The sequence below is a fragment of the Artibeus jamaicensis genome, unplaced genomic scaffold (assembly GCF_021234435.1).
Source record: "Artibeus jamaicensis isolate MK-2021 breed Jamaican fruit bat unplaced genomic scaffold, CSHL_Jam_final contig_332, whole genome shotgun sequence".
Lineage (NCBI taxonomy): Eukaryota > Metazoa > Chordata > Mammalia > Chiroptera > Phyllostomidae > Artibeus > Artibeus jamaicensis.
The window spans coordinates 4766712-4783688 of NW_026521788.1; the positions used below are offsets into that span (position 1 = coordinate 4766712).

Consider the following 16977-nt stretch of genomic DNA (forward strand, 5'->3'; position numbering starts at 1 on the left):
GCTGTTGTGTATCATTATTATCATTACTCTAAACTCTCTATGTGATAAATTGCTTACCTCCATTTCATATGGCTGCTCTTCTTAAGAATTCTCTTGTTCTTACATTTGGGGTCTGTTTCTTTGTCTTCCCATTTTGGCTGCTTCTTTGTATTTGTTTCTTTTTATCGGGTAGATCTGCAAAGACTGGTATAGGCCTTTGTTAGACACTGCTGGTGACTGGCCCTACTCACACTTTTGGAGCTGTCAGTGATCTACAGCAAGTGGCTCCCTCTGCTGGACAATCTTGTTGTGGGGAAGTGGTTTTTCTGTCTGTGGCTATCAGGTTTCTCTCCAGCTACTGTTTAGCTGGTTATTCAGGATGATTTCTCGACAATTTAGTTGTAATTTCAGATTGGTCCTGGGAGGAGGTTAGTGTAGCTTCCACTCACTCTTCTGCCATCTGGGATCTCACCTTTTGCTCTTTTTCAAGATTGGTTTGTTTTTCAGAGCCTTTGTGGCTTAATACAAATTTTAGGGTAGTTTTCTTTTTCTGTTTTTGTTAAAAAGCCTTTGAACATTTGATAGGGATTCCACTCAATTATAGATAGCTTTGGGTAGTATGGCCATTTAAACAATATCAATCTTTTAATCCATGAACACAATATATCTTTTTATTTAATTGTATCTTCTTCAATTTCTTTCATCAATGTCTTATATATTCAGTGTACATGTTTTTCACCTTTGTGGTTAAATTTATTATTACATATTTTATGATTTTTGATACTACTGTACATAAGATTGCTTTCTTAATTTCTCTTCCAGATAGTGCATTGTTTAAGGTAGAGGAATGCATCTATTTTTTTAATGTCATTTTATATTCTGCAACTTTATTGAATTCATTCATTGGTTCTAACTTGTTTTGGTGGAATCTTCAGGGTATTTTTTATAAGGTTATGTCATCTGCAAACAGAGATGATTTTACCTTTTTCTTTCCAATTTAGATGCCTTTTATTTCCTTTTCTTGCCTAATTTTCCTGGCTAATATTTCCAGTGCTATGTTGAATAGAAGTGTTTTTGATCTTAGAGAAAAAGTTTTTAATTTTTCACTGTTGACTATGTTGTTAGCCATGGGCTTGTCATATATAACCTTTGTTTATTGAAGTATATTTTTTCTATACCAAATTTGTTTAGAATTTTTATTATAAAGGAGATTTAACTTTGTGAAATGCCCTTTTCACATCAATTAAGATGATTATAAATTCTTATCCTTCATTCTATTAATGTGATGTTTCACATTTATTGATTTATATATTTTGAAACATCCTTGCATTGCAGGAATAATCTCACTTGGTCACAGTGATTAATTCTTTTAATGTACTGTTGAATTCAGTTTGCTAATATTTTCTTGAGGATTTTACATCATGTTATTTTCCTGTAGCATCTTTGTCTGACATTAGTATCAGGTTAATGCTGGCCTTATAAATGAATATGGAAGTGTTACCTCTTTTTCAATTTGTTGGAAGAATTTGAGAAGTATTAATGTTAATTCTTTTAAGTTTTGTCAGCTGAGCTCAACAGTGGTAAAGACTGCAGGAATCCACACTTGCCAAAATTATGGAGGTCTTTGGTAACAGTTGTGAGTAGAATTAGTAAGATCCTCAGTGGCAAACGCTGCTGGTATTCTCCTAATTCTTTTTGTGCATGGGAAGAAGCTATAGCTTCGGGTATACTTCCTGGTACCAGGTTTGGTTCACTGAAACTCAATGTGGTAGCAAAGCCAGTGTCCAGGGTTCAGGTACACACGGAACTACCATAGCAGCTAGGTTGGGGCATAGGTGTATTTACTGCGGTAGTGGTATTAACTCTGAGGTGTGGGCATGTGCACACCTCCTGTGGAAATAGGATCTGGGTCTCTTGTGCTTGTTGCAGTGACTCAGGCCCAGAGGTGGGGGAAGAAGTTGGGAAACTCAGCAGCAGCATGGGCCCAGGGATGATAGGGTGCAGTGGTGACTTAGGTTCAAGAGGCAGGGTGTAGCAGTAGTATGCCCTGGGGATGGCATCATTAGGGCCAAGCTGCTGTTGTCCCATATCTGCCCCCCGGGGGGGCCAGGGTTGGGACTTTGTTGCATCCTAATGATGCTTAGACAAAACCCCAACTTGGGTACTAAGGGCAGAACACAAAGAAGCAGTGGTGTGGCCCCAGTGATGGTGGTTCAAAACCATGAGAAGGGCAGAGCAGTAACAACTCCAGTCCCATAGATGGCAAGGCACTGTGGTGTCCTAATTTCAAAGTGGCCAAAGCTGCAACTGGGGCCCCTGGAAACAGTGGGGCTCGCTTCAATGGCAGCTGTAGACTTGGAGAGGAGATGCAGCATCGGGAACTCAGAGCATCTCTGTCAGCTGGGTTCAGTACTAGAGAAGACTGTGGGGATTTGGTAACAAAGGCTGCAAATTCCCAGGGTGATGATAAGGCTTGATGGAGTTCTTCTTTTTTTTTCAGCCACTTGATGAAGTACCTCTGAGGGGATCCTTTTGAGAGATAAGCTGCTCCATACTAGCTGGTAAGGTGATGCAGGAGAAATGCTTTCTATTATTTTTCATGAAGCCATTCTTGGTATTTGAGGTCTGAAGGGTTTCTGCTATTTCTTCACTATAGTCCAGAACTTCCCCAGAACTATTTTCATCAGTTTACACTTGTTTTATTGTTTTTGTTGTTTCTATTGGGTAGACAGGCTGGGACCTCCAAGCTCACCATCTTGCTGACATCACAACTTCACATTCTACCCATTTTATAAATGTAAAACTTAGATTTTAAATAGTTGAGTAGCTTGCCCTAGGTCACAAGGGACAGAAAGCAGAGGCAGAACGTGAACTTTGTTCTATCTGACCAAGTCCTTTAGCCAGTATGTAATGTGAATTCAATTGAATCAAAACTAAGTGAAGGAGTTATAGAAAAGAACTCATAGTATCAATAAAAAGAATTATCTAATCAGAGATAGTGAAAAGGTTCTCTCAGTCCATCTCTCCACTGAAAGAGGAAGCCATTCTCCAATTATGTCTGAGGACTTTTGGCTAATAAGAGAACAGAAGAGAAAGAAGCCCCTCCCTCTCAAAGCTTGTATCATGTCTATTTTATTATCAACTCCTGTAATTTTTTTTCTTTTTGGACAACTCTGGCTCAGATTGTCACCTATCAGCTGAAGTGTAGCAATAATGCCATAAGCACTCTATCTTTTTCACCTCATGATGTTCTTTACTCCCATGCACTTCCATTTAGTTACCAGGAGAAAAGAACATTGTGTGTGCCCTTCCCCATGTGCAAGGACTTTCCATGACACCCATTACCTATGGAATAAATTCTAAACATTAACTTAACACTCAATTCCTATCAGAATCTATTATTATACTTTCAATATTATTTCTCACACACTTTTTTACAAATGCAAAGCACCAATAAAGTCAGTTACATGTGGTTTCCCATGGCTTGAGTTTTACTATTTCAGTAGTAGTGTTACCCTTTTGGTTTGGAAAGACTTCCTACACCACCCTATATGTTGAGCTCTGGCCTTTAATCTCAAATTCAAATGCCACATCATCTAAGAAGTTCTGCAATTCCAACAACTAGAAACTAGAAAATCTTCACTTTTCTCTGTGTTTGCCTATATTTTTATTTTTACTCTATTCCTACAATGCTGGACTTTCTATTAGAAGTTAGTGGTTCATATCTGGTAGCTCCTCTATTGTAGTCAAAGCTCTTTCAGGGCAATCTTTCTAAACGTACAAATTTGATCAAGCCAGTTCTCTGCTTAACATTCTTCATTGGCTACCCATTACCAACAGAACAAAATCTAAACTTAACATGACGTAGCTGCTTTCCATTAACTGTGCCACACTCTCCCTTCAGTCAAATCTCCCATGACTCTCACCTGCACCCTGCTTCTCAGTCATATCCATTGGCCGAAATGCATTTTTATAGACATTGCTGTTTCTTGATATTATTTATGGCTTTGAAATAGTAGCTCATATATCTTTCCACAGAATTGCATTGACCTGCACTATACCACAGGTGTGTCAAAACATGTGAAAGGTTGAAGCAGAGCTATGCAAATTGAGAAAAATAGAAAGAGTCCATCATAACAAAATGTCTCTTAACTGTATGGGAAATGCTGACATAAGTTACTAAGCAGTCCAGTGAGGCCAGGCTAGACTGAATCTTTAGGGTATGAGGGGCCCAAGTACTATGAGGGAAATGAGAGCATTTCCCATGTTGTTTGGTGGTCTTCCTGCTACTGTGTTTCTGAGTTATATAGGTATGGAACGACTCAACATAAGCTAATTTGCTTATCTCTTACCAACCAAAATCCCTGGCTTCTATAAAAATTATCTCAGCATTTGCCTTAACTGAAATCATTGATTTTAATTAAACACTATGATTACCTTCTGTCAGCCATGAGAAAAACCTATATTAATATGCAGCATGAAAACTCACCAGCCCACATACACCAATTGTCCTCGACTGAGTAAATGATGAGCTTAGATAACTGTCAGCTAGCAGAAAAACCTGGGGTGAAAGATATTGTCTAGGTGTTGAGGAGTTAAAAGACTGGGAGTCTGTGAACTGTGAGCAGTTGGGGAAAGTTGGACTTGGAGAGATGGGGGAAGGTATGTTATATGAAATGCATGACAGTGATAACAGTAGTTGACATTTGTTGAAGGCTTATAATGTGCAAGACCTAAGGGATTTACATGAACAATGAACTCACTTAATCATCACAGCAGCCCTATGAGGAGAAAATATTGTCCCCACTTTAACCAATAAAGAAAATGGTTCACAGAACAATTAAGGTCTTGACCAAATTTACCCAGCTAGCCAGGATTCAAACCCAGGCCATCTGGCTTCATGCCCTGATCTCAACTACAACTGTATTTGAGAAACTAGGGGCCTCTGGAGAGAGATTTAACCTACTAGATTAAACAAGCCAATTAATCCAAGCAGCATTTGTTGTATGTGTAATTGAAGAATGACATACATGAGAGAGAGAAGGCATTGATGAAGACAGTAGGGCGGTATAGCATCAGAGTGAGCCCCTGAACCCTGCTGGTAAAATTGCACCTCATCAGTAAACCTATATGGGTACCTCCAGCACCAGTGATAGTCTCAGAGGTTTATAAAATGTCATCTGATTTTCTTCTGTTGAAACCATTGGGAATAGAGCTAGCTTTGGCATCTACAGAATTAAACTTGGGAAGTCACATACCTTGACTGCTTCTCTGGAAAGAGTTGTTAATTTTCTCATAGGACTTTGGGTGTATTGCACTGTAGTGACTGGAGCCAATGCAAAAAATATTTTAATCCTTTTAGCCAGCTCTGGATTTGTAGAGAATGCTATGAAAGCTGAAAGGGAAGAAAACACTAGTTTATAGACTTAAAAACAATTCCTAATCATTTTAAAACATAGAAAAATAGTTGTATTAAAACCAGCAATGGAAATGAGAAGTAATTCAGAGTAAGCACAATTTGTAGAGAAGGATTTTCTAAATTTCTCAAGAACGGAACTGGCTAATTCAGAAGAAAGCGCTTCCTGTCCTTGGAGGGTACAAGAGCTACAGAGAGGGTTCGCATGGCCCTTGTAGGGCACGTGGAGGTAAGCTCCTTGCTCAACCACCTCTTTGGTATCAGACAAAACCAGACTTTAATTTTGGCTTACATTCACTAGCTATATAAAGACTTGAGCAAGTTAACTATGTGAATCTCAGTTTTTGCAATCTGTAAATGTGGATAAAGAACTTTATAGGATGATTCTTTTGAAGGTTAAAATATACATATATAAAGCTTAAGGTATTATTTGGCAGTATCACCCTTAGAAAGGATTTCTAAATTCAGCCATTTATAAAATATGGATGATAATGGTCTCACACATTTGTACTTTCCAACTCGAGAATGCATGTAAGATGGCTGGTATAGTACAGGCATATAAAATCCAGCTTTATACTAGAAACTTAATTAGAATTAGGATACAGAAAAGAGACTGGTGGAAATGCTGCTGACATTGTTGAGGCCAGCGGCAGGAGGAGGAGCCGTGAAGGAAGTGAAGTGCCTCATGGTATTGTCCACAGACCCCCCTCTCCATCCAGCCCACCCCAGCACATGCTGGGAAGTGAACAGCATGCTGCTCACGACATATGACCAGTGGGATTTGTAATTATCAGTTTTCTTTTCAGTGTCTTCACTAGACTGTGAGCTCTTTAAAGGAAAAGTGTCTACCATATTTACCTCTGCTTCCCCAGCATATAACCCAGTGTCTGAAAAATGTTTCTAGAATAATTCTCTCTCCTTATGGCTTATTTATCAATCTCCAGATTTAGTTCTATGGGGGGGGGAATCCTTGCTGTTTTTCTCCTTTTTTTTACTCTTCACAAATCAGACAGAGAAAATGGCTTTCCAACTCAAGTTCCCGAGCTAGAGACATCACAGAGGGAAGAAATCCTGACCCCTTTCATGAATAGGGAAGAAGATCCTCTGCCACTCTCAGGTCACACCTGCCCCAAACACACCGATGGTGGTGCCCTGGGAGTGGCCCACATAGTAGAGTCGTTCCTGTCCAGTTTCTTCTACAATAAAATTGATTGTGGCTGGAAGGTCATATTTAGCCATCTCATCCAAACTGCCAGAGGAAAAAGAACAACAAAATTGGAAAAGATATCACTGTTAGGCTTGCAATATTCAAACACATTCATTGCAGACATAGATACTTAGCTTTTGTTAAATCTAAGAGTAGAGTCAATACATGATATTATGGGTTTCTGGGACTTTTGAGGATGGAAGTTACCTCGATTGCACATTGTTAAGAAATTGGAATTAGAAAAATCTGAGTTACAAAAGCCTATACTTTTCCTGAAAGATTAGTCATATATTTCACTTAATTCTATGTCAGATTACCAAACTCCCTTTAAAAAGAACAATTACCTAAAATGTAAGATACAGGATCTTGCAGAAGTAAGGCCAGCTTGAGTGTGGCTAGTAGGGTAATAACATGGGTTTAATAATTTATTGTTTTAATTTGAACATTTCACCTAAAATGTCATATGATGTACTTGAGTGTGGTATTGTTATGTTACAGAATTACAGGCTTACGATTTTGTAATAAAAATGTGCATTATTTGTTCCAGATTTAAAAAAAAACAATAAAGAAAACAGATTTATAGTCTTTGGCCCAGAAAGACTGAATCAGGGAAGACACCTGGGAATCTGAATATTTATCAATCACTTCAGATGCTTCTTTTTGTGTGTGCATTTGTATGTGTAGCTGGGAAAACACTCATCTAGGGAATCATCATGTTATTTGCAATAGTACAGTGACACAGTTGCACTGGGGTGTGCAATTAGGAAATACCAAGTGGCTTCCAGGAATAAGGCGGAAACGAGGTCAGAGAACAAACGGCTCTCGTGGTCTTCAAGGTATGGTTCTAAGTGCCTCTGCAAGTGCAGGGGTTGGTCCCAAGGACTGAGCGGGCTTGGCTTCCAGAGCCAACAGTGCCCCAGGGAAGGCTGGTGGGAACACTCTGCTCTTTGATCATCCCACAATCAGGCTTTCTCCTTATTGCCCCCAAAATCTACTGCCTGGGGCAGAGTTCAATACTGCCCCCTATGGAGGACAGTTTTTTCACCAGTCAGCAAAACATTTGAGTGTCATCTACACACAGGATTAAGCTCACCCTTGGCGTATCATGAATGTTTGGTTCTCAGGATTTTCAACGAGAACCTGTTTCTTGTCCCAGTTCTCAATCAGCTTCATTTTTCCTCTTTCATAAGAGTACCATGTCGGCTTCTTTTGGAGTCCACGTGGATGAAGGGATAGTCTTGGAATTAACCTTTTCCTGAGGCTGACCTTTGCATTTTGATTTTTTTGCATATATACTTTGCATATGAACATGCACGTACCTGTTTACCCCCACCCCCACACACCAGCAAGTGGGGTGTTAGAGACAAACATCAATGCAATAATAAGGGCATTTTTTCAGAGCCAGTGAAGAAAGCCTAGGTAAAGGAGAAAATGTTTGTTTCCTCCTTGTGGATTTCACTGGATGCATTTGGACAGAAAGGGAAAAACTGAAGTGTTCATTCATATATATGAGCCAAGTACACATTTTACTCATTACTATGTATCTCTTTACCTGAAGGCCCAGAATTCTGGTGATGTGGGTGAAAATTTCAAGTGTTTTCTGGACCAGGTATTGCCCCGGCTGTTCCCCATCCACACATCATAACCTCTGTCTGCCAGAAGGAAAGCCAAGCTGTTGTTGGGCAGGTTGCAAATCCAGTTAGTTGCAGATGCAATTAAGCCATGTTGCAAATAAACAACAGGCCTTGGAGCTGCAAAACATAGGCAATGAGAATTGTAAGTCTACTTCCTCGGTGTCCGCAAGAGAATTCTCTTTCCTGACTTCCTGTAGTATAGAAGAGAGGTTAAGAGATGAAATTTGGCACTAGCCAAACCTAGGTTCAAGTCCTTTCTGAACCACTTACTTGGGCAAGTTATCTATCTTCTCTATGTCTTGTTTTTCTTATTGTAAAATTTAAATTATATATAATGTATTGTGTTGTTCTGTAGATGCTGGAGTCAGATTGTCCTGGTTCAAAATCTAATCTACTATGGATTAACGCTTTTGTGGTTATCTCAGCTCATTTACCTGCATAAAGGGTAATAATGACATGCTGTCTCATAGTAGAGTCATAAGAATTAATTAGAATTAAATACATAAAAGAGTGTCCAGGACAAGAAATATTTGCTTTATTATTATTTATATTAATGACATTTTATTTCTCAAGAAGTAACTGATAATAAAACTAACTTTTTCTCCAAATAATAACAAAAACCATAAAAATGCCATTTGTTGAATACCAGGCATTATGCTAGATATCATATACACTGCTTAATTTAATTTGTTCTTTCAGAAAGCAAAATTTAAAGATTTATGTGAAATGTTATGCCATGTAAAATCATTCATTTAGTATAAAAATCCTATTCATAATGTAAAATTGGAACAATCTGACTAAGAAAGAGAAAAAAGGAAGTGGGGAAATGGTGTGAAAACTCCAAGAGAGAGAAGTGACCAGGGTTTTTTTTAAAATAAACGGTTTGGAATGCCCTGTTGCTACCTCAGGACTCTCCCTCAGGTCACTTTTGGTGCTACACCAGCTTTCCAACACTGGGTAGGCTAGACCGGACTCTCAGAGAGCCTTCAGCCATCTGGAAATCCAATGGACCAAGCAAGGAGCTGTGTCCATTTACCCAGCTTTTCAGAAGACAGAAGGAGGAGGTATTACTAATCCCGCAAACGGCAGTCATAGTCCCTCTCTGATCTGAGCCCTCAGGCAGCTTCTCATTGTGGAGACGGCTTTCCATATCAAGTATTTTGCCAGCTTCCTGGCAGAGATCATGAGATAAAAGATTGTGGAAACAAAGTTCTTGTGAGTATTTATAAAGAAAATAGATTTATTTGGGGGGAATGGATGTTTCTATTAAGTCATCACCATTTCATCACTCCTTCTTTTTTCAGTTGAGATTTTTCTTTAAATAATTAACCTTTCTGATGTTACAGTGTGTGTTATACAATACTCCAAAGAAGAAAGGGAGCTAAAACTCAGAAAAGAAAATAAAGAGTTCTTGCCAAATGAATCTCTCTCCTCTACAGATACCAGCCTATATTGCAGGGAGCTAGAAATGACCCTTTCATTCCATTTCAGTATAGAACTAGTAGTGTCAGATTTACTTTAAAAATGAAATCCCACTGGTTGGAGTGGAGGACTGATTACAACTGACATAATACCGGTTAGAAAGCTATTGTAGTAGTTAAAGCAAACGATGATAATGATGTGTAAGCCCAGACTTGGGTGATCTTGAAGTTAAAAGAATTTTGCAAATAAGAAAGAAATGTAGAAGACCAGTACTGGTGATTGGCTATATCATTTTAGTATTTATGTCAGTAGGTAAGGAATCAGAAAGTATTCAAATGCCTCCTAGATTTCTCGTTTTAAGCTGGAAAGTGGTATCTCTAGAGGAAGACTGAGTTTTCTTTTTTGTGTGTTTTAGGAAAGAGGACAAAGTGAGAAATAAGAGGTTAAATAAACAGTGTATGTAAAATGCCTTAAAAATTCCAAAGGGTTATACAGATGAAAGGGAGTGGTAAAGGTGGTGTGTCTCTAATGGAAGACACTGGGCTCTGTTTCAGAACGAAAGCTGCCTTGCTCCTATCAGCACATCCAGGAATCTCTGCCTTAGACATCATGCCTTTCACAGCAAAAGAAATCCTACCTGCTCCAGAACTCCTTCTTCCATGAGGAATCCTGTAAATTCCGAGGACATAACCATCTTTTGTCACAACATCGTACTTTTCATAAGGATAACCCCAGTAAGAAATAATTTGGCTCTGAAAAGAGGAAAGAAAAATATATATATTCATGATGCCATCTCTTGATTTCTATACCTGCACTGCAATATAGTACTTTAAGTCCCAGTCTACTCTTCCTCTGTGCATTGAGACAAAATAAAGCAGGAAAATCAGGACAGCTTGAGGAGGGCTTTAAAGAGGGATAGATAGAGCAAAGGCATCAGTGAGGCAAGGTTGGGTGACTGTACATTTTGGTTTGCTTGGCCTGGTATTATTAGTGCACCCTAGTTCATTCTCAAAAAAATTTTTACAAGAAATTATATGGTCGTAATGAGGGAAACCACAGATGATTGTACAGTACCCTATGCTAATAACAAGTGAGCTGTCACTGAACTTTTACCATAAAGAAGATGAAAGGAAGTGATTACCGGAACAGAACCAGACAGTCAGGTAGAGAGGACCGCATTGAGAGGAGCTGTGACCTTTAGCAGAGCGAGATGGCCTGTTTAGGGTGATCTCATGCAGTGGGCCAAGGCAATAACTCATGATTTCACTTTCCCCCTTCCTTCTGATCTCCTGCTCACTATTTCCACTGGATGAACTGAACCGAAAACCAAAGATCCAGGGAGCTTGTTGACCTAGTTCTTACAGGTCAGCCTCTTGGACAGAGAAAACAGTATAAAAGAATACAGAGTGGATCTAGAGGGGTAAACTAGAGATATCCCTACCTACAAGAAAGAGGGGAACTACTGTTTATTGCATAGAAGATGGTTTATACCTCTTGTTTTATTAATCTTAATAAATAGTTTTTAAGATAAAATTATACCCATTTTGCAGCTGAGAAAACTGAATTGCTGAAATATTAACAATCTGTCTGAGATTGTACAAGTAGGCAAAGATAAAGATCCAATTAAGGCCACAGTCACTTTAGCTCAAAAGCATGCCCTTACCGCAAGATTATGTATTTGACCATGCCAGGCACACAAGAGGTGCGTACACATTATGGGACCATAGGAAACAGTGGTTATGCACACAGAGTCTAGAGACTCACAGTATGACACTGAATGCCCACTCTTCCTCCTGCTAGCTATGGAGCTTTTGGAAAGTTACTTAACCTTCTTCTGCCTCATTTCCCTCAACTCTGAGACAAAGATAAAATGGTAGCTCTTCACAGATTTGTTGTGAGAATTATACATAAAGAGTCTGGAAGAGTGCCTGGCAGAATCTAAGTGATCCATAATGTTTATTATTCTTTTTTTCTCCTCATCCAAGAACATACTTATTCATTTTAGAGAGAGGGGAAGGAAGGGAGAGAGAGGAAGAGAAATATCTATGTGAGAGAAGCTGATTGGCTGCTTCTAGTAGCACCCTGAACAGACTAAACCTGCAACCGAGGCGTACTCCCTGACTGGGAATTGAACCTGTGATCTTTTGGTCTATGTGACAATGCTCCAAACAAACAAGCCACACTAGCCAGGGCTAATGTTTATTTTTCTTATGATCATTATAGAATAATTTAGAGCCAAAAAGCATTCAGACCAGAAAGAATAAAATGTATGTGAATATGGGAGGAAAAGGAGAATCTGGATTGAGGACATATATTTATAGACTGTGAGTTCAGCAGTGTGGTAGAAGTTTAGGGGTATTTGCTGGATGCATTGGAATGAGAAACAAGACGCTAATTATAAAACGTTGACAATTCCATTCTTAAAGTTCTAATTTAAACAGGTGCGGCAAGCACATCAGTGGTGTACAATGTCCGCAGGAGTATGGAGTATCCCATTAGAACTAAGTCTACAGTGGATATTGGTCATTTGCCTTTCTGCTCCCTCCCTTCCTTCCCTCTTTATTTCTCTCACAGCACTGTTCCGTTCTATCACTCTATTTCATTCATACCCACTTCTGGTATGGATTCCTGCATGTTAAAATACTTTTGGTTAATAGCAAACCAAAGCCAGTATACTAAGCTAAAAGAGTACACTGACAGAGCTCAGAAATCACAGAAGCTGCTCGAGAAACAAAACCTCAGGAAGAATGCAAGGATACACCATAGTATGAACTCACAAACATTTTCTTCAGTAAGCCACTGTGAGATGGTAGCTCAACTACCGGGAGAGGGAGTATTAACTCCCTCAACTTGAATCAGGTCTTTCAACCCTTGAATTAGTCATGTCAAGGAACAGGGGAGGAGGCACAGATTCTGTCAATTTAGAATTGTTGAAAAGTAGGCAAGCGCATCAACTGTGTCTAAAAAATGATGACTGAATAAATCCTTATCTTAATTTTGTTCCTTAATGGATGACTTACAATATTCATATTAGCTTCAGGATTTGTGGTGCTGCCTTTTTTGTGATAACCGTATAGAGGTCCAAGAAGAAGCATCCAGCATGCTGCTGCTAAAAGCTGCCACATTTGGGGTCTGCCTAGGAAGGAAATATTAATATTTTTGTCATCAAAGAGAATTCTAAATGTGAAGTATGGTGTAATATTCTATAACGGTACTGTGGGAGTGAGGACAAACACACTTCTAGTTGGGCTTTAACAAGCAATATACTTAATTATTCAAGACTCATCCCATTAAAAATCTAAATGGCAACTTTTCAGTAGAAAGAAAGAAGAAAGTGTCAATTAACTGTCCAGTAGGTAATTGGACAAAATAAGGAAATGTACGATTTGCAGGAAAAGAAATATAATGGCCAATATATTAATCAAAGTAGATTTAATAACTCTAGTTATGGATAAATTAATATTTTCCCTCTGATTTTGGGAGTAAGCACTGGCACAGCCTTAATGGAAAGAAACTTTTTAGCATGTCTTAAAAATTTAAAAATATTTGTACCTTTCACTCAATCATTCTATTTTCAGGAGTCTATCCAAAAGAAATATAACATATGTAGGGAACATGTATAAAATTAATTCTTATACCTTAGAATAGTGAAATTTACCAAAATAAGAGATTGACAAAATAAATTATGGGTGAGGAAGAATGAAATTATTTACATAACGAGTATTATTTTTACATGTGATATGTGAAATTCCTATTATACAATAGTAAAGAAAAACAGCCCTGGCTGGCATAGCTCAGTGGATTGAGCGTGGGCCTGCGAACCACACAATCGCAGTTCGATTCCCAGTCAGGGCACATGCCTGGGTTGCAGGCCGGTTCCCTGTAGGTCAGTTCCCAGCAGGGAATGCACGAAAGGCAACCATACATCGATGTTTCTCTCCTCCTCTCCTTCCCTTCCTCTCTCAAAGATAAATAAATAAAATCTTTAAAAAAAAAAAAGAAAAGAAAAACAATGTACATAAATTGTGTATATATATCCTCACTTGAGAACATTGATTTTTATAGAGAAAGAAAGGGAGAGGGAGGGAAGGAGGGGAAGAGAGAAAGAGAGAGAGAGAAATTGATTAGTTGCCTCCCATAGGCTCCCCAGTGAGGGATCGAATCAGCAACCTAGGCACATGGTCTGACCTGGAACTGAACTGGTGACCTGTCAGTGCACAGAATGATGCTCCAACCAACTGACCCAAGCCGCCTGGGCATGTGCATATATTTTGAAGTCATGAGAAAACAAATTATAAAGGGAGAAAAAGAGACTAAGCACCAAATTTTATTATGGTTATATCTAAATGGTGAATACTTGGGTGGATGATTAGTTTTTTATTTTTAAAGGATTCTCCTTCTTTCTAAATGTTCTATGTCCAGTATTTATTATAAGAAAATATTTTTCAAATAGAAAATATTGGGAACAAATTATGGGGGTTAAAAACATGATATACATTTTTTATTTGGCTTTGAAACTACTTGAGTTTAAAAACAACAACAAATAAGTAACATCTGCAAAAATAACAGAGTGGAGACATTTTTCAGGAGACCTCCCATTTACTACTATTGTTAGAAAGTAAAGCTCTTCAAATTCTGTTAGAAAACACTCTCTGCTGATTTGCTGTTTTCTTCTAGGAAGAGACAATGGCAAAATTTAGGCCAAAGTAAGTTTAGCTCCAAAGCATATGGTCTTATTATAGGATTATCCATTTGACCATGCCAAGAATACTATACGTATAGTATACATAAACTATATATATATATATATGTATATATAGTGTATATATATATAAGTGTATGTGAGCATATATTATGGGGCTATTAAGCAGAGGAGTCACTTCTCTCTCTTCTCTGTGGCTCCAACACCACTCCCCCTATTTCCGTGTTTTATTACACGGAAATAGTCAAATTATTACAATTCTACATTGTGAATAGGATTTTTATATCCAATTAACATGTAAGAGAGATGATAAATCTCACCCTGCAGAAAATTCATGCCTTCACTGCTCTGTTATAGAAAATTGTATGAATTCCTTTCTTAAATTTGCCAGTCATACTCTGTTAACTATATGTTAGTTAATATATTAATATGATTAATAACATACATTCTTAATAACATAATTAATATGATTAATAATATAAATTATGCAGTTTTATATTAATATATTTATATTTAACTAATATTGATTAGTATAACTTAGTTCTGCTGAATCATTATGGTAGTGATAACATCATCAATAGCAATAATTATTACTTTTACAGGTATGTATTAAGCATCTATTATGTGCCATGTAATGTGCCAGACATATATTAATTCATTTTATTCTCAAAGTAATCCCAAGGGATAGAAAATATTATTCTCATTTTATTTCAAATAATACTGGGGGAGGAAATGGGAGGGAGGTGGGGAGCAAGGGGCAGGGGAGGCTGGGATGGGAAAAATAGACAAAAAACTGTACTTGAAAAATAACTAAATAAAATTAAAAAAAAAATACTGGGTATTAAAAAGGTCATTTGCCTGAGGTCAAATAGTCAAATAGTGATGGAGCCTGAGTCTGAACTCAGGTTGCCTGGCTCTAAAGGAATGTTCCTGAACTCTCACCCACTCAGTCCATTCAGAACAGACTCACTAGAGCCCTCTGGCGGCTATGTGCTCACCCGCGGCCCACAGATCATAGGCATCATAATCATCATAAAAAACAATGAAGACTCTTAGAATCCACCCCAGCCTAAGCAAATGAGACTCTGTGGGGTTGTGGGCAAGGATCTGCATTTTAAACCAGTATGCCAAATGATTCCAAGCATTTCAATGTGGGAAAAACAGCTAGACTGATATGATCCCATGAGAAGAGAAACTATTCCATTCTCATTTCTGTCTCTCTGAGATGGAGCCTGGAGGTCCCTATAAATGTTTGTCAAATAAATAGATGAGTGAAAGAGTGAACGAGTCCATTATGTAATCTTAAAAACTGTTTCAAATTGACTCAGTATCTTCTATCATATATTTCTCACCTGGTTTCATTTCACTCCACCTCACTGGTCTTCTCTGACAGGAAGCTTTCAGCTGATTATGTCCTCAGTTCAATTCGGGAATGTACCTTAGGGGTAGGTAGTAGGGCAGTTTTTTTAAATTTGCCTTTTCTTGTAGGGCATTTACAATTTAGATGTTCCAAATTCTGCTGAGTGATTGGGATTTAAGGTCTCCAAGTTATAGTCACTGGCCAGGGAACCTGGAGCCTCTGCATTAGAACAGATTCAGCTCTTTTCTAAACCAGACAAATATGAGAACCTGTGGAGGTGGTAATTGTGCAGGGGAGGAGGTCTAGGTGGTTAGCACCGTGTGCTGCTTGGGCCTCGTCCCAAGAGATGGCACAAGAATATGCTAGTCCTGACAGGTTATCTTTCACAGCCATGGCAGGGAGCCCATTCGGCTGCCTTAGTTTCATTCTTCTGGGTGATGGATCTGGGTAGGGCAGGGTGACACACCCAGTCAACAGGAGTCTCTGTGGTCGTTCTTTTAAGCAGTGGCAGGTCCTAGCCAAACAGTCTTTCTTCAGGCACTTCTCACCAGGGCTGTGTTTACCTGTGCTTTCCAGGGGTGTGTTTATCTGCACTGCCCTATCTGAGCCTCACATTATTAACTGTAATTGCTGGGTAAGTCTGCCTGACTCAGGCATCTGTTCTTAATGATACTCCAACCGTCCTCTAATTTCCTTGACCTGTTTCTATGATGGCTCCCTGATGAATGTGTCCTACATCAGTTGACATCCTGCTGGTTCAAACTAATGCATATAAGGATGTTAGGCTTAGAAAAAGCAGACATAAATCCCAGAGGGCTGTCAGTTCTCAAAAGTGAGACCTTTAGCTTCAAGCGCCCAGACTAAGCCATATATAATTTGTATAGATTATACATGTCTCCCATGTTATTTGCAAAAGGAGCTCATGGGGAAACATGTTAGAATAGATGAATAGTGGACTCTGTACATGCATATGTGTGTGTGTGTGACTTGCTGGAGAGTCATAGACTATATATAAATATAAGTATATAAATATTTATAAATGTTACACACATGACTTGCTTAGAGAATCTTAACTTGGGTATAATATTAAGGCTCAATGCAATCCTGCACTCAAGACAACTGTTTAACTTTGTTTAAAACAATCTGCTTTTTCACAGCCTTATTTGCTCTTAGAATTTTTATCATTCGAATAATACCAATTAAATATACTATAACCCAAGTTTTCTAAGAAACACACTTGAGAAATGCTGCTTTGAT

At 38.4% G+C, this 16977-nt stretch overlaps 1 protein-coding gene across 2 annotated transcripts in view; it reads right to left on the minus strand.

The window, feature by feature from the left end:
- LOC119057753 (lipase member K-like) overlaps positions 1-16977 on the minus strand; it is an 87510-nt gene that overhangs the window by 16177 nt on the left and 54356 nt on the right. The window contains exons 1-5 of one of the 2 annotated variants that reach the window (XM_053663983.1): positions 12679-12804; positions 10296-10410; positions 8155-8353; positions 6535-6644; positions 5238-5374 (exon numbers count right to left, since the gene is read on the minus strand). In XM_053663983.1, coding sequence (XP_053519958.1) covers positions 5238-5374; positions 6535-6644; positions 8155-8353; positions 10296-10410; positions 12679-12783 — 666 coding nt within the window. In that variant the 5' untranslated portion in view covers positions 12784-12804. Of the gene's footprint in view, positions 1-5237; positions 5375-6534; positions 6645-8154; positions 8354-10295; positions 10411-12678; positions 12805-16977 lie in introns of those variants that run through there. The other variant, XM_053663984.1, reaches the window with a different exon arrangement.